We start from the raw sequence: 19,236 nt of genomic DNA, 5'->3' as shown, positions 1-19,236 counted from the left end.
ATCATTTTATTATCATTTTTTTCATTTTTCTTCATTACTTTGACTTTTCCCCACTCCAGCATCCATAGCATGTTTAGGACCTGTAATTGCAATATAGTTGCTGCAGGGGGATATTGTTGTGCATCATGCTGCCTTGGGACTGAGTTTGTCTCGACCCTCAGCCACTGAATGAAGAATCTTCCAGGGGAAGAAGAGGAGCAGTGGCAGCCAGGGAAGTAAAAGGTAGCCGGGCCAAACTCTTGTCTGCTGTGGCAGAGTCCTAGACTCTGGACAAGTCATCCCTCATGCCACTTGTAAATAACAAAGTGGGCAATGACTGCACAGTTGGCACAGACAAGACTTTGGCTGATGGGAAGGATCTGGTGGAATCTGTGATAAAGGTAAGTTGCTCCAAGTCTTCTCCTCTGGTCATAAAGAAAGCTCTGACCTCACTCTAGTCTCCTTTACATTTGTCTACTACGTTGTATTTGCATGTTTATGTACCAGTCTAATAGATTTGTGGACATGAATATGAAAAAATGGCTGGGAAGTTGATTTGTACACGGCAGTAATTTCCAGAATTTCATGTGAATACTTGGTATGTAAAGAGTTCAGTATTGCATGAGAATATAAAACGTATGGGGAAAAAAAATGAACTCCATTTGGTTTCAGTTCTATAGCCGTCGCCACGTAAACATTTTACACGCAGAGCATGCACAAAGGGGGGAAAGTAACATCCTTTATTCCCGACCCCTGTGGCTAAAAGTGCACTCTCACTGAAAAGAATTTCTTGGTCCACTGAGTCTGTGCGACTCTCCTGCGTTAGATAATGCCGTGGACATGTTCGACATTTTCTCCCCATTAAAATCAACTGTTTAATTTTAAAGTTATTTTTGTCAGTATGATAAAGGATGTTTGCACAATGGCAGTTTGCATCTTATTTTCCTTGTACCTAGAGGTCGATGGTAGTATTTCTACTCATTAATTGGTGTAAGCAGCCACAAATGAAGCGCAGAAAATGACAAGATGGTGTTAATATTTAATATAACCGATTTTCAAAGTAAACGTTACAATTTAAGAATGGTATAGCGCATCTGTGGTTTTACCGTCACCAGTGCATGCTAGGAAAATGGGCCACTCAGAGTACACGAGGTTGCTTTGGCTTATCTAGAAATAGATCAATGTTAATGAGATTATTTCTAATATTTTTAATGAATGAAACCACCTGCTAATCTCTCTCTCCCCCCAAGGTTAAATGTATCGGCTGAAAGTAAATAATTCTTGCAGTATGATTTAGATCAGAAAACAAAATGTGTACGTTTTTCTGCACTTCAGTTGCTGTTTCAAGCAGGTTAAGATGACTAATGTTCAGCTCGATCAGCTTTTTTTTCCCCAAACAGTTTTCTTTCAGTTTCGGTACTCTGATTTTTGTGTGTGTGTGGGTTGGTGAAGTGTTTAGCAGAGAATAGCTGCTCAGAAGGTTAATGATGTGCAATACCTAATTAAGATTAGTGGTCTAAATACAGCAGGTGATATGGACAGCAAGGGCATGTCCCTACTATGAAAAACAAAAAGCCCATTCCTCTTGCAAACTTGGAGTTTAGCCACCTTGGAAGGGAATTATCTGGAATACTTTTGTTTAACTAGGAGTTCCTGAGCTCTGCATATTACCGAGCACTGTCAAATCTTTGTTACAGGTGGTAGCATGTTACCGGCATTTGGCTGCATGTGTTGGTGGCTGCACAGACAGTTTGCAGCTGCGGGATGAGCTAAGACAAATGCGAGAAAAGGCCCTGAATTTGGCCGAGGCCATCCGTCTGCATCTGACCTCACATCTGCGGGACAAGAGCCTGCCCGAGGACCAGCGCAAGGAGATGGAGCTCCTCTGGGTGGCCTTCTCCTCCAGTCTAGAACTGCTCCATGTTGACATGTGCAAGGTTTTCAGCATGGGTGACAACTTCTCCCTAGCCAACACTGCTTCCTTGGTGCAGACTGGCCTACAAGGTAAATGCAAGCCTTTCACATACTGCTGCTACTAGATGCAAGCAGTGTTGTCAACTGAAATCGAACTTTAAGCAAAACTAAGAAAACCGCAAAATAACTGCACTACTTTAGTCTTCAGAGGTTGTTTTAGAGTGAATGCAGAGGAAACTCTATTATTGTATCTTGTAAGACTCAATGACTACACATGGAGGGGAAAGCTTTTTGGATTGTTATGTAAAGTATTTAGCTGTTTTTCATACTCTGCAGATAATATTTTATCAGAATTAATATGCTCAAATCTGCCAGTGTGCTAACATTTTAGAGTATCTCGTGTGAATGTCCTGTGGCATCAGTAAAGGTGAAATATTTGGACTCTAGCCCTGCATTTATTCAGTTTACTATTATTTTTTTTCTGTTATCATTGATGGATAGAAGTAAAGTGTGTGGAGCTGTGCTTGAGTTGGTCCATCACACTGATACACAATGTTTTCCCAACTTTTAAATGGACTGGTTCAGGTTTTAATGGCCCCCAGATGTTGGATGCTGCTGATTTATTTATTCCTCTGTAGTGCCACTGTGACAATATTACATTAGAATTTTTAAGCAATGAGGATTGCCATGAGATTTTGTTCAAATATTCACATTTCGTTTCCCCACATGATGAAGTGGAAAGCTTCTGCCACATTTTACAAATCCACTATTGAGTTGTAAAAGCCAAAAGAAAATGGAAAGCTAAAATTTGTTTCTGGTAATGCAGGAGGAGGCAGTGAGGTAGCAGCTCGAGCACTCAGTTTGGCAGACTTGAACCAGGAGCCTCCAACCCTTCCTGCTGGTCTTGAGAGCCAGGAACGGAGCACCATGGAGCAGGAAATCAGCCAAATCGACCACATGATTGATGACATGGAGAAAAAAGTAAATGTGTTGCGCTGGATGGTGGAGCCCCGGGGGCCACAATACGCAGACCCGCTCAGCAGCACCGAGAGCGCCTCCCTGGCTCTGCTCAGCATTGACGAGGAGCAGCCTGGACACAAGCCTCTATGCCAGCGCAGTTTGATCTTTGTGCTCTTATTGCTGTTTGCAGTTGTTTTGGTGGCAGCCACGTTATCTGTCTGTCTTGTCCTTTTCTCATGAACAAAACCTTAATTTTTATTTTTTATTTTTTTTGGTGCAACCTCAGAAATGCTCTCTAATACTGTAACACTGGCAAGCTTTGCAGGTACAGTAGTGTTCTTTTAACTATATTCTTTGCAATGATGAAAAGGTGACTTTTATTGTAAACCTTTATTAGTGCGTTCTACAAATACTGAAATTAATCTGGATGCGAACTTGTTTGCCATGTCTTGCAGTGAATCCAAGGCTGCCATATGCATTAAACAAAGTACATGACTGCCTGTTATACAATAAAATTATGTTTTATTTCACTAACAACGGTTTGAAAAGAAAATGGAGCCAACATTGTATTTTTTTTTTCCTGACTAGCTTTTGATGCACAAAAGGAGCAATTCTACTTTTTTTTTTTTTTTCTTTTTCTTTTTTTCTAAGCAGCCAGAAAGGCACTTCCTATTCCTTATTGCAACTGAGAAGACATAGGTGCAAATGCTTCTTAATATAGGTGATCATGTATTTTCTATATAAAGTGCTGTAGAGAACTGATGATGTTTAGCACAGTTGCACAATATAAAAGTATCAACTTTGATATGAAACTGTCTTCTTGGGGTTTTGTTGTGTTTTTGTTCTGTAAATTATTACCTCAAAGCACAACTTTGGATCCAAAATCCTCTCAAGTCTTGCATAAGTTACTGCAGGCTGACAAGTCCCTAAAAGATGGCTGCAATACCATCTCACTCCTCTTAGGTTGGTTCAAAGCTATGACAAAACCGCTCAGCCACTGGAAATTATTTTCATATTCATGAAAGAAAAGTGTATAGACTACAGTATAGATAGCAGCAGATTCTCAGTCCAGTAAATCAAATCTGAAAGGTTGAAATATGAATCATCAAATATACAAACAAAAAATAGTACAATAGGAGCTTTATATTCATTCTGATGTATTAGTACTTATTAATTTATATTTTTCGGGTACTATACTGGTACTAATTGTACATAAAATACCCATTATGACTTAGCACCTAATCAATTATGACAAAAGAGGTGTTTTATTTTGAAAGGCGTGACCGGTAGTTTGACGATTCTTTGTCAGTTTCAATTGTAGTCCGGAGAACAGTAGGTGAAAGGGTCGATGCAGGCGTGACTGTGAAAATTTATCATCTGAGGCGCTTCAGACGGAAGTACAGCCTTGGTAAAGAAAAAACAAAACTCGCTGTTAGTGGGACACACTCTCCTTGACGATGGTGCTTAAACAGTGCCAGTCTCGACTTAAACTTTTTAACTTTAACCACCCAGAAAAGTGGTATGATCCTCAAGACAGAGCTAGCATTTTTGTGCCTGCAGCGACATCGATTTTCGTCAGAGCCTCAGCGTGTTCTCAGTGTAACCTCACTCCGTCATTTAGCAAGTTTGAGAAGACACCGCTGAGATGGAGACGAGCTCCTGGAGTGAACATTACGCATTTGTCTGCTGCGACATGGATGTCCGTGAGAGGTAACAAACAGCGCTTACGCTTACAGTATCAAACAGTCTTTAACTGCATGTCTGCCACTTCAAACGTCGCCACGACCCATAAAAATGGCAGTTTTTTAGCTGTGATGACCTAGTTTACATAAAGTGCACAAGTGAACTGGAGCTTCGTTTCTTCCAAAGACCGCAATCATACGTCCTTCAAAACTAGTGATGCGCGAATCATGAACGAATCGTTCAATACTCCAGAATCACTTTACTGACTCATGAATCATGATTCACAAGCCCAACTGACTCACTGACTCATCCCTGTTGCTGTTAGCAGCAATGTATCTAGCTCATAATTAAAATTGTGGAGAAAAACACAACATCCAGTATCGTAACAAAAAAATTTCTGCTCTGAACTGGAAGAAAAAACCCTGAGTAGAAGCTCACATCAAGAAAATAGCTCCTCGGTTCACAGTAGCATCGCTCTGCTAACATGCTAACAGCACATTTGAGCTACTCACCCCCTCCCTCCTGTGCTGAATCATAGAGCAAACGAATCACTCAGGACTCGCTCCCTCCCTCCCTCCTGTGCTGAATCGTAAGCGAATCACTCAGGACTCGCTCACCCCCTCCCTCCTGTGCTGAATCGTAAGCGTAAGCGAATCACTCAGGACTCGCTCACCCCCTCCCCCCTGTGCTGAATCATAGAGCGAACGAATCACTCACTAACCCCCTCCCTCCTGTGCTGAATCGTAAGCGTAAGCGAATCACTCAGGACTCGCTCACCCCCTCCCTCCTGGCTCACAGCTTCTTCTTCTTGGTTGGCAACCAATGTTAAGGCGCATTACCGCCCCCTGGCTCACAGCTCAGTTGACATTTAGATGAGAAAATATATATTTAACACATTTAAGGAAAATACTAATAAAATAAATGTTTATTAAGCAATTTTGATAGGAAATTGCTTAATTTTAGAAATGTTTTTGCTCTTTTTTGCTCTATAAAATAGTTGTTTTCTTTTAGAATCATTCATCTTAGCAGTAGGATTTACATGAAAAGAGAAACAAATTAAGTTTGAGTGAAAATGTACATTTTTTGCACTCTGGTCAACTGACAGTGAATCAAATGACTCAAAACCGATTCACTTTGGTGAGTGACTCATTAAAACTTGATTCAGTAAAAAGAATCGAATTTACCATCACTATTCAAAACCCTCTCACGCGAGACTTTAAATGACTACAGGTACTGTGATTTTGTCATGGTAACTGAGTTACTGTAGCCCATGTGCATGTCAAAATAAAAGTCAACTTGTGGACTGTGATGGTGCTAAACTTTGGCTACCTCCATAATAATTAATTAGTTCGCAGGTGTCTGCAAATCGCATACATCTATATTTTATTCACAGAAAACACTGAAAACATATCAGATGTTTAAACCGAGATGTTTCAATATTTAATGGAAAATATTAGCTCATTTTATGGCAGCAACACATCTAAAAAAAACATGGGATAGTTCCCTGTTCCCTGTGGGACTTGATGATGGAGGGTGAGTAATCCCCCCTCCCTGTCACTCCTTTCTGGACGCTGCTGTCTGTCCCTTGGATGTGGGTGCTTGATGATTTTGCTCCATGTGGCCACTGTGGTCACTGACCTGCTGCCTTGGGGGTGGTAGACAAGGGTGGCTTGGACATCTTCTGCATCTGGGGCTCTGCCAGGTGCTGGGCGGTTCTTGGGCACCATCATTATCAAGTACATTGATAAGACACATATAATCACTTGCATTCTGTTTTTATTTACATTTTACACAGCATCCTAAATTTTTTGGAAATTGGTTTTGTGTGTGTGTGTGTGTGTGTGTGTGTGTGTGTGTGTGTGTGTGTGTGTGTGTGTGTGTGTGTGTGTGTGTGTGTGTGATTCCAAATGGAACGGTTCATTTCAGATAATAAATAGACTGAAAAAATCAAAAGCTACATACAGCAACCTAAACAAGATGTTAATATTTATGTGTATTCCAGTGTTGAGGTCATTCTAAAATGCTGTGTTTCTTAAAACCTCTGTCAAAGCTTTCCAGTATGATCTAAAACCAGACGTACCAAAGGCTGAAGGCCAGAAGCTGTTCTTTGATACGCATGCAGTGGTGCGACTCCTTGAGGAAAATGGTTAGTTGTTCGATTAAAAAAGCTACAGCATTATATTTCTTTTAAAATAGTAGGTTGCATTGATTTCATTTATAAGAACATATTTTTTTTCTCTTATGAACAGGTTTCACTACATCTCAGTCTGAAGGCATGGTCAGCGTACTGGTGAAGATGACAAACTCTAACATGGATGTCATTTACAGTGACATGATAACCAAAGTGCAGCAGGTGAGACAGCAGTACAATAATGTGCACTGTGTGCAGGCGTTGGTTGTGTTTCCTCTGTGTGTTCACTCACAAGCCTTTTTCTCTGGTCCCGTAAAGGTCAGTGAACCAGGATCGCTGGGTTGGTCATTGTACTATGAAAACACTGACCTGTGTAGTTAAATACAAACAGTGCTTGTGTTCCTAGAAACCTTTGATGTTGGTGTCCGTGATGAGTTACTTTTGAAAATTCATGGCACTGGAATGTCTGATGAGAATAAGGCCGATCTGTGATACAGCTCTCCGTGATCACTCTTACTGGCTCTTTTAACAATGTTAAGACTGATAGTGATATGGGAATATCTTTTTTTTTCTTAATGTTAAAATTTACATCTTATTATAAAATATTGCTCAAAACCCCCCTTTTCTAGCTATAATATAATATAATATTCCACTTCTTATTAAGTCGGTATTAATGTTAAAAAAAATTCCATAATCCATATATCGCTGGGATTTCCAAGTGGCAGCCACCATGACATCGCTTGTACATGATTAATAGTTCTTCCTGGACTTCATATCTAAAGGCCTTAGAGTGAGTTGACTGTGAGGCTGGACACTGAGGTAAGAGAAAAGGACTGGTATCATTTGGCTAAGCAGGGAGGTTAAGCTGGAAAGGATGTGCAGCAGGATGGAAGATGGAAGGAGTACTTTGAGAGCTGATGGAAGAAGGAAATGAAAGAGAGGGGAGGATGGATCAGGAAGTGGAGAAGGTTTAGTATGGTGGGTGTAGTTATGAAGATAATGAAGATTGGAGAAGTGGTAGGTCCAGATGACAAACCTGTGGAAATATGGAAATGTCTAGTAAAAGATGGCAGTGGACTTTATATCAAGGTTGTTTCACAATTTTGGAGAATGAAAGGGTCACGTGTTGAGCTCTACTAACTACAGAAGGATAGAGTTATTGATCCATACCATGAAGATATGGGAACGAGTTGTTGTAGTTATGTTAGGAAGAATAATAATTTGTTTGTGTTTTCCACTTGCACTGCAGTACTGCTTCATGCTGAGAAAGAGCACTACAGGTGTGATGTTTGCTTTGTTTTGATGGAGAAGTATAGAGGAGGAGGAGTTGCTGCACTTTTTTTGTGGATCTAGAGAAAGCATATGAGGACAAAAATAAGAGCTAAGTCTTGTTATAATTTAATATTTTACATCTTCTGGTATCCACCCATTTATCTTCACTAATTAAGGATTTCTATAGGTTAAACCACTCTTTGCTGTATGTGAATGCTTTGCTCTCCCAGAGCCTTGGTAAAGGCTATAAAGTGAAAGATCAAGGCTATCATATACTTCACATTACCATCTATGGTTTGATATCGGTGTGTTAATTAAATCCCCACCACATGCTGTGCCTGTCAAAGCCACAGCGGCAATAACTTTTCTAAAAGCTCTGAATTTAGTGTGTTCCACTCGCACTACAGTACTTTATTTTTATGGTGAACCCTCTAACGTTTTGTGCGATCTTGGCAGGAGATCATGTTGCAGCGTGTGATGTCTCAAATAGCCGCTGTAAAGAAGGACATGGTGATCCTTGAGAAGAGCGAGTTCTCTGCTCTGCTGGCAGAAAATGAGGTAAATGTTTTTTTCGGAGTTGTTTTAAGAAGAAAAATTATTTGTTCGATAAAGATCACTTACTGCAGTGACAGTGTATCACGTTTGACTTGATCGTTTCGTCTGTCAGTAGTAGAAACAGGGATGACTGCACAGTGTGTTTGTGCCAACGATTTCCTTCCACTTAATCTGACTGTGTCAGTGTTTTGCCCTTTCTCCCAGAAACTCAAGGTCCAGTTGCTCCAGCTCAAGGTCCAACTAGCTGTAAGTGATTACTGTGAATGTATTAACCTTCATGAATAGCATTTTCCCATTCCTTGATCGTATTTGATTTATCTTAACTTGGTTGAAATCTCCATTTAGAAAAATGTTTTGACTTTCTTTTGTGTGTCTCTTTTTTACAACGTTGCAGGATGAAATGAAAAAAGTGCAGTCAGACAATATGTTGGATATGAATTTGGAGAAAAGCCAAGTGAAAGAATTGGTACGTGTTTGAGGAGATCAGTTCAATTATTGTTTGGAAAAAAATGACTGAATTTAAAACTACACGACTTTATTGTTCCCACATGAAGTTCTGCCTATAATTATGTTTGCATTTTATGCCATGGTGTCACAGTTACACAAACATTGCCTGCATTTATTTTTACATGTGCAAAGGAGCGTTTACCAATGTCGTATCACAAAAGGTGTCATGAAATCACATTTTATTTTCAGAGAGCAGAGCATGAGAAGAAACTTCTAGAAACACGAACTGAGATTATGGAAATGGTTTGTATACATGCATTTGGGTTTATAGCACACTGCATTCAGTCATTTATTTCTATTCTCCATTAAAGGTTTTTAATGCTTGCTTTTAATTTATCATGGGTCTTTATCGCCTTGCCTTTTTTACAGACTGCAGAACAGGAGCGCTATTTGACTCAGACAAACATGAAAATAGACACAGAAGTGGCTGGATTGAAAACCATGTTGGAGTCTCATAAACTGGATACTATAAAATACCTTGCAGGTACACATGCATGTTAAATATGGGTTGTAGTTACACTTTCTATCTTTTATTTTCTTACAGATACAGCTGGTACAAATAATTGCATGTGATATTTTTTTTCTCTTGCAGGTTCAGTGTTTACGTGCCTCACTGTGGTCTTGGGTTTTTATCGTGTTTGGATGTAATCAGGACTTTGATCATTGACTTTGATAATACTTGAATTGTTACTGCATCCTCTGAATGTGCTATGATTTGTTATTTCCCGGGCAGTGGTGATCTTTTTTACAAGTAGAACTTATGGAAGGACCAGCTCCTTCACCGATCACTCGTGGAAGTTATTTGATAAATACATTCATTCATCAAAAATTTCTACCGCACCACCCAGACAGTTTTTTAATTAAATTTTTATTGTCTTGTTTTATGGCTTCTGGAACCAAGTTGACAATTCACTTAGTAATTTTAAATACTGGAGAGAACATAATATTAATACTGAGGCACAAAGATTTTTGTACTTTTTTTTTTTTTGTCGTTTTCAGAAATATGTGAAAGATTCTGGGACAAATATTACGTGTTATTTAAATAAAATGTATTATCAATAAATGTAAGATTGATCTAGCTGTTGTCTGTGAGGTTTGTGCTTTTAGTACAGGTGGGCAGTGAAGTGAAGGAAGCTTGAGCTGCTTTCCTTTCCATTTTCAAAATCTATCAGTACTCCTTGAGCATTACAATAATGGGAAACCTATATGTCTGCAACTCAGTCATCTAGAATTGAGAGTTGTAGGAGTGATAGCAGAGAGATTTTTGATGAGGTTGTGAATACCGGACGAGCGAAACAAAAAGTATTTTCTTAATCGTGCCAGGCGAAGTTTATTTTGAAAAACATTTGACCCGGAAGTCATTCCCTCAGCAGAAAGGATGGAGTATCATATTGACACGTGTGTAGCTGTAAAGTGAACATTTATAAGTCCACAAGTAACTCCATGACTCTGAGTTGTGAGTATACGTTGTGTAGCCCTACAAATACACAACCTGACAGATTAGAAACAGCACTTAGTTTGTTTAGAGGCTCCGCGGACACCTATAGGGAATCTAGCTCCAGCTAAGCTAGCAGACAGCTAAACTACATTTTCCGCACTATGCTGTTTTTCAGTGTTATGACTTTCGTTAACGTCTGTCAGATTTTCATTTAAAATATCTGGGTTGCTGAATCCAGTTTACTGTGTTTCTACACGCATTTCTACGGGTTCACAGCACAGACATGGCTGGTGCGTTTAGCAGCAGCTCGGAAACTGTAATTCAGCGTGTGGTGGGAGTTGCAGTGAAGACGAGCACACCTGCGGATGACCTGGAAAAGTTTTATCAGATTAAAAAAACCTGCGACTTCATCAGTGAGCATCAGTTTGAAAAGGTAAGGAGGAGCAACATTTTACTTTCTTAGATGTCACTCACCTTTGTTTACAAAAGCATTTATGGCCTAGTAGCCAAATATTCTTAATATGTCTTGTTTTAATTAAAAGCAACTGCAGTTTAAAAATATAAAACAGTGCCTAATTTATACTTTATTTATTAATTATTATTACATTGGTTGCCGTGTGTGCAGGCAGCTCTGCAGTTTCCCGATGAGCTGTTGGTGGATTCAGTTGCAGTGGCAGAAGAGATCGAGAGAAACACTAATGCCAAGTCATACATTTTGGGTGATACATCCTATGGAAGGTAACACAGTAGATTTAAGAAATCATTGCTTTAATGCACTCATGCAACACTGTTTTTTTTAATGGTTTTGAGTCATCAAGTAAAGTTGGGTTTTAAAATTGGTGGCAGGTTGCATTCACTGATATTTTTGACAAAAACTTGTCAACATCTCCAGACCTGTCAGACTTTGGATTCAAAATCTCAGCTCTGTTTTTCAGTACATGAGAATATTTACTGGGAGTTTTATTTTGATATAAAAGAAGCATTCGGTGTTATATAAAACAGTGTGCAAGGAAATTCCTCATCTAGTAAGGGTGTTAACTTATTTAACACTTTTGTTGAACTCTCATGTGCAGTTGCTGTGTGGATGAGGTCGCTGCAGAACACGTTGGCGCTGACTGCATTGTGCACTATGGCAGTGCTTGCCTTAGCCCATCCAGAAGGCTGCCCTTGTTATACATCTTTGAGCAAAGAGCAGTAGATGTGGAGAAGTGTGCCTCCTCCTTCAGAGAACTCTACCCTGACAGACACAGTCACATAATCATCCTCTATGATGTCAACTATGCTCATGCCATTAGTAAGTTTGCAGTCACCTTGAAAAGTTTGTGTGATCCTTCGAATTACTATGTCTCAACACAGATTTTTGTGTTTCGATCAGTCCCATCTGTCCACAGATATTTACCAGTATACATTTTTATTTTTTTTCCTCCCTCAGATGGTCTTTTGGCTCTACTGTCACCAGAGTATCCAAACCTTGTTGCATCTGAAATTGTTGTTGAAGGGGAGCAGTGTTACAGTCATGGGCAGATTAAAAGACAAGATGATGACGCCCGTCTCTCTGACCAAGACGATGGCCAGGTCATCTATCAGTTTGGACGTCAGTTCACCTTGAAAAGCAGTTTAAGCGTCACGGACTGCAGTATGTTTTATGTGGGCCAGGAGGGAGCGACCCTGCGAAACTTCATGATGACTTGGAATCGGTGCTCGTTTTGCTCTTTTGACCCTGTGACAGCGAAGGGGCAGGTCGAGTCTATAAGCATCAGCCGCGCTCTGATGAAGAGATACTATGCTATAGAAAGGGCCAAGGATGCCAATGTGGTCGGCATCCTGGTTGGGACTCTGGGGGTTGCCGATTACCTCTCTATCATTGAGCAGCTGAAAGAGACCATCAAGAGAGCTGGCAAGAAGAGCTACATGTTTGCCATGGGGAAGCTGAACGTACCCAAACTGGCAAACTTTCTTGAAATTGACATCTTTGTTGTAATTGCATGTCCAGAGAGCTCACTTTTGGACTCAAGGGGGTTTTTAAAACCTGTAGTGACGCCGTTTGAGATGGAGGTGGCCTGCAACAGGAAGAGGGAATGGTCAGAGGAATATGTCACAGACTTCCGACATCTCCTGCCAGGTGCGATTGGGAGTTTTTCACATCAGCTTTTCTTAAATGAACTCTCTTAAAGTTCTGTATTAATGTTAAGGATGTTAATGGTGTTGTCTATATGGCTTCGTAGTGTAGTGGTTTACGTGTTCTCCAAACAAGCAAAAGAGCCCAGGTTTAATCTAGAGAGTAGACGCAAATCTGCAAAATCAAACATGCGGCCATTACCCTTCAGGAAATGTTTCTATATGTCTGTTATCAGTAGTGTAATGTAGTTTCATTTTGCCACGTCTAACCTTTTTCTTCCCAAACTTGCTGTAGGTGGACAGAGTCACGTACCTTTGGCTGATCAGCAGGACGAGGAGGATGAAAGTGACGTTTCATTAATCACTGGTGCTCTGCGAAGCCACAATCTCCTGAGCAGTGAGCCTACAGAGCCGGCCTATGGGTCCTCTGTGGTCTTGAGGAACCAGACGCTGACCGTAGCAAACACAAACTCAGCTGGTATGACAGTGTGCTCCACCTAATCAACATGCGTGAATTCCTATACAAAAGTAGACACTTATGAATATCTTGTATTACACTACAAGTGTTTATTTATTCATTTTATTATTATTTTTTTCCAGCATCTTTTCTTGCAGGTCGAAGCTGGATCGGTTTAGAGCAGAAGCTGGGAGAGACACCTGTGGTGAAAGCAGTAGAGGGCAGGAGAGGCATAGCTATAGCCTACGAGGAGGAAGGAACATCGTCGTGATCATTTTTACCAATAATCCACAATGTCTTTGGTAAATTAATAAATAACCTATCAATGTACCAAATGTATAGCATATAAGCTGTATTTACTGGAAGAAGAAAGTGATTATTAAATGTTTTTTTTTATTAACATCAGTACCAGGCGGTGGTAGTTTTAATACTGCATTACTTAAATTATAGGAATCTGTGATTCAGTGATTACAGTATTATGACATCATAACCAGACCAAAGGTTGTTACTCTGAACCAGGAAATGACTGAAATGTATTTTGATCTCTGAGTGTTAGAAAAAAATAGCCCAAGTGTCAGATGACCACTCATCTTAAATTATTCACGCAACTTGGAGGAAATTGGCCTTGTATGAAGTGGAAATGTATTAAGTATAAAAATGCACTTTTCAAATCTTATGACCTCTACGCTGACCCTGGGTTTGAGCTTTATAGCAGAAGGAAATTGTAACACTGCAAAGAAAAGAAAACAATTTGCTGAACGTATTAAAATATCCCACAGTTCATATTTTTCATTTTCTTTAGCAAAATAAGTAAAATGCATATAACCTTTGCATTTCATGTGTTTATTTGCTTTACATTGTTAAATAAGAGTGTTGTGCAAAAGTGTGGAGCTGCCCCTCATTTCTGTATTTTACTAGGAAAATGAAGAATTATTGCTTAAGACCCCTTTAAGAAATTACAAGAAAGTCTGGCTCCATAGAAAAAATAAGGGGTGTCTTAAGACTTTTGCACAACATTGTACACATAATGTTCTGGAGAATTAATGAAACTGACTCCATGCTGCAACATCCTACATACCTGTGATATCTGGACCAGGCCTGTCAGGATGACCTCAAAATAAATGCAGTCCTGTTTTTTTATGTTTTTTCTAATATAAAGTTTGATAGTAAGTCTTTATATAGTGCTCTTTTTAAATTGTTACATAATGAAGCCTGTTGCCCTGTACCTGTGCATGTGCAATGACAATAAAGTTGAATTCTATTCTATTCTATTCTAAGAAAGGTGAAATTCATATGAAGCCACATAAATGCAAAGATACAGACTTAAAATTTTTGACTAAAAGTCATTTAAATAATGTACATAAGTGGAAATTGTAACATTTTAAGCATTTATAATCAGCTATTGTAATCATCATATTTGGACTTGGTATATCAAAAGAAGTGGCACATTTTATCACCAAAGCAAACAACTTTTGAAAAGTTGTTAATCAGTGTTTTCAGCTTTTATAACAGATTAGCAAACCTGGCCATAAATCACTGGCCATTCGCAGGAACTTCTTCCACAAAGGATGCAGGGAATATCCCAGTATTCCCGTTACACTGCCCTTCCAACCAGTCTTGGTTAACTGAAGATGAACAAATTGTGAATTAGAATCATATATTCCATCAAATTGTAGAGTTTCTGTATGTTTGACGTATAAAAGAATGAAGCTTCACTTTTAGAGAGCAGTTTGATTTTATCCCCTTGCTGAAAATTCAGATCCTCGGGATTTGATGACTCGTAGGAGTGAAGTGCCACCAGGTGAATCTCCTCCTGAAATCCCCAAAGATCCACAATGGTTATCAGTGTAGACGGAAATTATAACAGGAGTGCAAAAACAAAAAGATACTAAAACTACGTCAGTATCGCTAATACTGGGAATATTGCTGTTGTTACTATAACAACAGCAATAACATGGCAATAGATGGTTGCTCTCTTACCTCCTTGGTGTTACACCACAAAGTGACACGCCCACCGCTGGCACGGCTCCACAGCTCCTTCATTTCTGTGTTGGCACTGATTACACTTTGTTCACTTGCCTCAGAGGTTAAACTAAACCCAGTAAAGGTATTCAGTTGTAAGTACAAACAATGCATACCAAACATTCTTGTTTTCTTAATTATGCACTCTACCTCAAGGTGATTGCAGAAGAAGGAAGATTCAGTTTCCTGCTGATTTTCTCAATCAGCATCGTGTAGGGTGACCCACACGGGACTGAGACGACAAAGTTGAAATTGAAATGCACTTTGACGATACATGAATTGTCTGTGGACTGTTTTTCCTGGAAATGATGAGAGGAAATAAAAGAACTTAAAATAACAGCCAGAATTAAACATCTCAGTACTTCTCATTTTCTTTGCGTTGGCATACCTGTCGCTGACGATTTCCACTAGTGACTTCACTTGGAGTAAGACCTTACATAAAGAAAATATGGAAAATTAGATTTTTCACATAAGGCTCAGATATCATTCGAAAATCCTCATTTAATTTTTGTATCCTGTACCAGAAAAGCCAACCTTGTATCCTTTCAGGTCTGGTGGGTGGCTGTCGGCTTGGAGGCGGAGTTATTCCCTGTTTATAGTTGTTCCCATTCAAAATAAAGAAAAGTAAAGACTGTGTTATTTTAAAAGCTTGGAAAGGAAACTACAATGTTTTAAGCGCTGACATTACCAGAGTCATTGATTATGACACCAACAATTGAGAATAATGACAAATAAATGCTTACCTTGTTTTTGTTAGAAGCTAAGGAGATTTCCAAACGTTCCAGATAGTTGTAAGGAACAAGCCCCCTCTGTGAAAGACATCACAGCCATGTTTACTCTCAGCAGACACCAGCAATGCATTAATTGTGTGATAAAAGTACATGATATGAATGCTGGCTTTAGTGCATAAAAACAACACAGTGTACTGGTGTTAAAATTTGTACAATAAGTGGCAGATGTGGAGATCTTACTCTTTCATTGAAGACCACATTTGCCCAGTTGTCAGCACCCTTCTGCAACACAAACACAATATTGCCCGGCACTACAGCCAGCTCATCACTGGTCTCAGGAATAAACTCAAAGAGCACAGTGTGCGGTTCTCCTTCCAACACCCTGTAAACACAAGAAATGTCCACATAGCATCAAGAGTGAATCCTCCCTTAGTTTTGCTGCAATAGGTGTAGGCTGCTGGGGGATTCCCATGATGCATTGAGTATTTCTTCTTCTCACTAACTATGTGTTAATGCACCTCTCTGCACTGAATCATACTTGTTATGAATCTCTGGCTCTCTTCCACAGCACGTCTTTTATCCTGTCTTCCTTCTCTCACCCCGCCCCTCCCTGAGCCTGGTTCTGCCGGAGGTTTCTTCCAGTTAAAAGGGAGTTTTTCCTTCCCACTGTCGCCAGAGTGCTTGTTCATAGGGGGTCATATGATTGGTGGGTTTTTCTCTGTATGTATTGTTGTAGGGTCTACCTTACAATATAAAACACATTGAGGCGACTGTTGTTGTGTAAAACTGAATGGAATTGAAGTGAAATTGAAGAGACATAAGACACAAAGGTTAAAGTTGCCACTATTCTGTGTAACGGTACATGTCTATTTTCAGGTTTTAATTATTAAACCTACACTCTGAGTCCCATTTTTCTCTTTGTGGAAAGCACAGTTTCATAGATATGTCTCATGCTTTCCCACATTTTGTATTTGTACGTTGTAAACATGTATAGTGGCGAATCCACATATCACAAAAACTTGCCACCTACAACATCATTAAATACTAAAATCATTTCTGTTTAAAGAGTTTCAAATCGGCATGGATCCAAAGTGACTATCATACCTCAGAACCTCAGGCTCTTTTGGACGAGTTGGACCATCTTGCACCTATCAAATAAAAAAAAAACACAGTCCATCACAGACATGGCAACACACAGGGGTATGTAAAGGTTCAGTCTATCATCAAACTGTAAAGTTTTTATAGCCAATAAAAGCCAGCGTGTCACCTGAGGCTGCAATGGGGCAAATCCAGAGAACTCATCTTGAGGAACAACAGAGGCAACGACCTGATGATAACGGGGGGAAAGTGGCTTATAGATATCACTCAACAATAATTTCTCCTCTATATATTTATATATATATATATATGCGTGTGTGTGTGTGTGTAGAGATGCTGACTTTTGATAACTTTATAATCACACTAGATTAGATAAAACAGGCTGGGTAATGAGTCACCTTTGCTTTGCCCAGGTAGTCTTTCTTCTCCAGCTCTGCAACATAGTGCTTATTTGGTTTAAACATCTCTTTTGATTGGAACTCGACCAGTTTGAAAAGTTTCTGCTTCTGTTGGTGAAATTTCAGTGTGAGTGACACTTAAAGTCATGTGCATATCATTATCCTGTCACCTGATTTAAAGCAAAATTAGAATAAACCATATCAACTTACCAAATATAGGTTAATGGAATGAAGAAACTACTACATTTGATATCATAAATATAATCACATTTAAATGGGTTGACAAAAGTGATTGTATCACAACTCACTAGGATTGATTGCAGAGCTTTGTCGATGATATTAAACCTGGCCTCTGTCTTGTAGTTAAGAGCCTTCGTGAGGTGTTCCTGGGCCTTTTCCCAGTTACCCAGCTCAGCTTCAACCAGGGCCATATTGTGGAGAACCTGTGGAGACATTGTTAAGCTTGTGTCCTTGGCCAGGAAAAAAGAATGCTAAGTTGTATTATGAATGAACAGCTCATAACATCAAATGAATTATTTAGGTGTAATGTTCAGGATTAATAATAGAATCAAGAATACTCACATCACAAGCATATAGTATGTATCTGAGACCAAGCGCTTTGTAATCTATCAGCTGGTTGCCCCTGAGTGTTTTAAAGGTTTTCTGGAAGTCCGCTAAACTCTCCTCATACCTTTATGTAGAGACAATAAAGTTAAAACATTTGCATATGATATACTATTAAGCATTTTTAAATCACAACATTAAACATAAAAAAAAAATATGGTCCTTTTTTTAAAAAAAAAAGAAAGAAAGAAAAAAGACAGGTGTGTCTTGCCTCTTCTTTTTGTAAAAAGTGATTCCTCTTTGAAAGAAGGCAATGGCCAAATGTTCATCCTTGCGTATGCTGCAATCAAACGCCTGAGAAACAAAGAAACTGTCACTTCCTCTAGAAAACATGGTAAGGTCTACTTCTCCTTTCTCAGTGACTTGCGCTTTCAGGCAGCATATCGGAGAATTGTATTTCAGCAACTATCAAAAGAGTTTCTTGTTTGGACTAATTTGCTGATACGACAGCTGTTAATATTTGTGTGTTTATGCTTCAGCCTGCAGATCAGACATACCTTTTCAGCAGCATCAAAGTCTTGGTCAAGAAGATGGAGACAGCCAATGTCAAAATAAATTTTGGAGTTTGGTTCCTGAATACCCAAGAAAATCTCAAGTGCTTTGGAGAAATCTTGTCTGTTGACGCAAGTTACCGCCTCATCCCACTGGCGCAGAGTGTCCACAAAAGACATGTTGGCAGGTTTGGAGTATACTGAGCTATAGACCACAGTAAGGAAGTTCCTCTGATTTGTACCATTGAGAAGAGGAAGTGTGATGAAAGTCATTGTTGGTGTATATAAATAACACATTACCACCAGGTCTTAAAGCTAAAGGGTTGTCCCCTTTTTCCCAGTGTGATGTTACATGACAATTCATTATTTGTGTTTGGTGTTTAAATAAAGCTAATCTGATTTTGTTATACTTTCCCATCACCAGATATGTCATACGTGTGATGTTTAGCCATAGATTTCCTCTACCAGGAATGTTGACAGACAGGGTGTAGGGAATGTGATTGCACAAGAACAACTTAATGATGTGTCATTAAACAAGGATAAGATAAGAAGAAAGACTGAAAGTAATAGGGTTATATATTTATTTGTTTATTTATTTATTGAATCACGATTTGCAGCACCAGGTAAAAACACTTTGAAACAGGCAGTTGGTATTCTTTTTGTTGTCTTTTAGTTATCAGAAACAACTACAACTTCCGGCTTAATGTTTTTAAAAACGATAGTGACCTACTAGTACAAGCTTTGCACTCTAGCACAGCTTTATTAATTCACTTGTATTGTAAATGAAATCAGTTGTATTGATGGGTTTTCTTCTGTTGTTTACCAAAGTATGTATTCTTTACCTTCAGAAGAAAACTA

At 39.2% G+C, this 19,236-nt stretch overlaps 4 protein-coding genes across 5 annotated transcripts; 3 read left to right on the top strand and 1 right to left on the bottom strand.

Moving 5' to 3' along the window:
- The first annotated feature begins 284 nt into the window (after positions 1-284).
- rgs9bp (regulator of G protein signaling 9 binding protein) lies at positions 285-3,093 on the top strand. Its single transcript, XM_085468873.1, has 3 exons — positions 285-380; positions 1,677-1,983; positions 2,720-3,093. Exons 1-3 carry the CDS (start codon positions 285-287, stop codon positions 3,091-3,093), a joined length of 777 nt encoding a protein of 258 aa, XP_085324999.1.
- A 1,074-nt stretch (positions 3,094-4,167) lies between these two features.
- mcur1 (mitochondrial calcium uniporter regulator 1) lies at positions 4,168-10,079 on the top strand. Its single transcript, XM_085467773.1, has 9 exons — positions 4,168-4,563; positions 6,587-6,682; positions 6,786-6,889; positions 8,396-8,497; positions 8,699-8,740; positions 8,889-8,960; positions 9,191-9,244; positions 9,371-9,485; positions 9,594-10,079. The coding sequence occupies exons 1-9, from the start codon at positions 4,311-4,313 to the stop codon at positions 9,647-9,649; spliced, it is 894 nt and encodes a 297-aa protein (XP_085323899.1). The 5' UTR covers positions 4,168-4,310; the 3' UTR covers positions 9,650-10,079.
- A 263-nt stretch (positions 10,080-10,342) lies between these two features.
- Positions 10,343-13,408, top strand: dph2 (diphthamide biosynthesis 2). 2 transcript variants are annotated; one of them, XM_085467771.1, is made up of 7 exons: positions 10,343-10,457; positions 10,716-10,872; positions 11,065-11,177; positions 11,513-11,733; positions 11,872-12,561; positions 12,853-13,035; positions 13,158-13,408. In XM_085467771.1, exons 2-7 carry the CDS (start codon positions 10,723-10,725, stop codon positions 13,283-13,285), a joined length of 1,485 nt encoding a protein of 494 aa, XP_085323897.1. In that variant the 5' UTR covers positions 10,343-10,457; positions 10,716-10,722; the 3' UTR covers positions 13,286-13,408. The 2 variants fall into 2 exon arrangements, with proteins under 2 accessions (XP_085323897.1, XP_085323896.1); XM_085467770.1 differs by having other exon boundaries at positions 10,343-10,872.
- Positions 13,409-13,571: 163 nt separating this feature from the next.
- On the bottom strand, positions 13,572-18,573 carry ncf2 (neutrophil cytosolic factor 2). Its single transcript, XM_085467772.1, has 15 exons — positions 18,385-18,573; positions 18,099-18,181; positions 17,846-17,954; positions 17,572-17,706; positions 17,264-17,371; positions 17,035-17,094; positions 16,872-16,915; positions 16,008-16,149; positions 15,780-15,845; positions 15,571-15,625; positions 15,425-15,468; positions 15,187-15,335; positions 14,995-15,106; positions 14,731-14,827; positions 13,572-14,639 (listed from the first exon to the last, which is right to left on the bottom strand). The coding sequence occupies exons 1-15, from the start codon at positions 18,556-18,558 to the stop codon at positions 14,548-14,550; spliced, it is 1,470 nt and encodes a 489-aa protein (XP_085323898.1). The 5' UTR covers positions 18,559-18,573; the 3' UTR covers positions 13,572-14,547.
- Positions 18,574-19,236: the final 663 nt, after the last annotated feature.

This window comes from Copadichromis virginalis, linkage group LG9 (genome assembly GCF_057382275.1).
Source record: "Copadichromis virginalis isolate Kocher_CV1m ecotype Utaka linkage group LG9, C_Virginalis_male_GT1.1, whole genome shotgun sequence".
Classification (NCBI taxonomy): domain Eukaryota; kingdom Metazoa; phylum Chordata; class Actinopteri; order Cichliformes; family Cichlidae; genus Copadichromis; species Copadichromis virginalis.
Note: the sequence above shows the minus strand (reverse complement) of the source record. Positions and strands in the feature narration are given on the sequence as shown.

What these genes read in the sequence shown, in the direction of transcription:
- rgs9bp (XM_085468873.1), top strand. Translation starts at nt 285, where the DNA reads ATGCCACTTGTAAATAACAAAGTGGGCAATGACTGCACAGTTGGCACA. An exon ending in TGGTGGAATCTGTGATAAAG is followed by an intron (nt 381 to 1,676) that starts GTAAGTTGCTCC and finishes TCTTTGTTACAG; the next exon opens with GTGGTAGCATGTTACCGGCA. An exon ending in GGTGCAGACTGGCCTACAAG is followed by an intron (nt 1,984 to 2,719) that starts GTAAATGCAAGC and finishes CTGGTAATGCAG; the next exon opens with GAGGAGGCAGTGAGGTAGCA.
- mcur1 (XM_085467773.1), top strand. Translation starts at nt 4,311, where the DNA reads ATGGTGCTTAAACAGTGCCAGTCTCGACTTAAACTTTTTAACTTTAAC. An exon ending in GCGACTCCTTGAGGAAAATG is followed by an intron (nt 6,683 to 6,785) that starts GTTAGTTGTTCG and finishes TCTTATGAACAG; the next exon opens with GTTTCACTACATCTCAGTCT. An exon ending in TACTATAAAATACCTTGCAG is followed by an intron (nt 9,486 to 9,593) that starts GTACACATGCAT and finishes TTTCTCTTGCAG; the next exon opens with GTTCAGTGTTTACGTGCCTC.
- dph2 (XM_085467771.1), top strand. Translation starts at nt 10,723, where the DNA reads ATGGCTGGTGCGTTTAGCAGCAGCTCGGAAACTGTAATTCAGCGTGTG. An exon ending in GTGAGCATCAGTTTGAAAAG is followed by an intron (nt 10,873 to 11,064) that starts GTAAGGAGGAGC and finishes CCGTGTGTGCAG; the next exon opens with GCAGCTCTGCAGTTTCCCGA. An exon ending in CTTCCGACATCTCCTGCCAG is followed by an intron (nt 12,562 to 12,852) that starts GTGCGATTGGGA and finishes AACTTGCTGTAG; the next exon opens with GTGGACAGAGTCACGTACCT.
- ncf2 (XM_085467772.1), bottom strand. Translation starts at nt 18,558, where the DNA reads ATGTCTTTTGTGGACACTCTGCGCCAGTGGGATGAGGCGGTAACTTGC. An exon ending in ACTTTTTACAAAAAGAAGAG is followed by an intron (nt 17,955 to 18,098) that starts GCAAGACACACC and finishes CTCTACATAAAG; the next exon opens with GTATGAGGAGAGTTTAGCGG. An exon ending in AATCAAACTGCTCTCTAAAA is followed by an intron (nt 14,640 to 14,730) that starts GTGAAGCTTCAT and finishes GTTCATCTTCAG; the next exon opens with TTAACCAAGACTGGTTGGAA.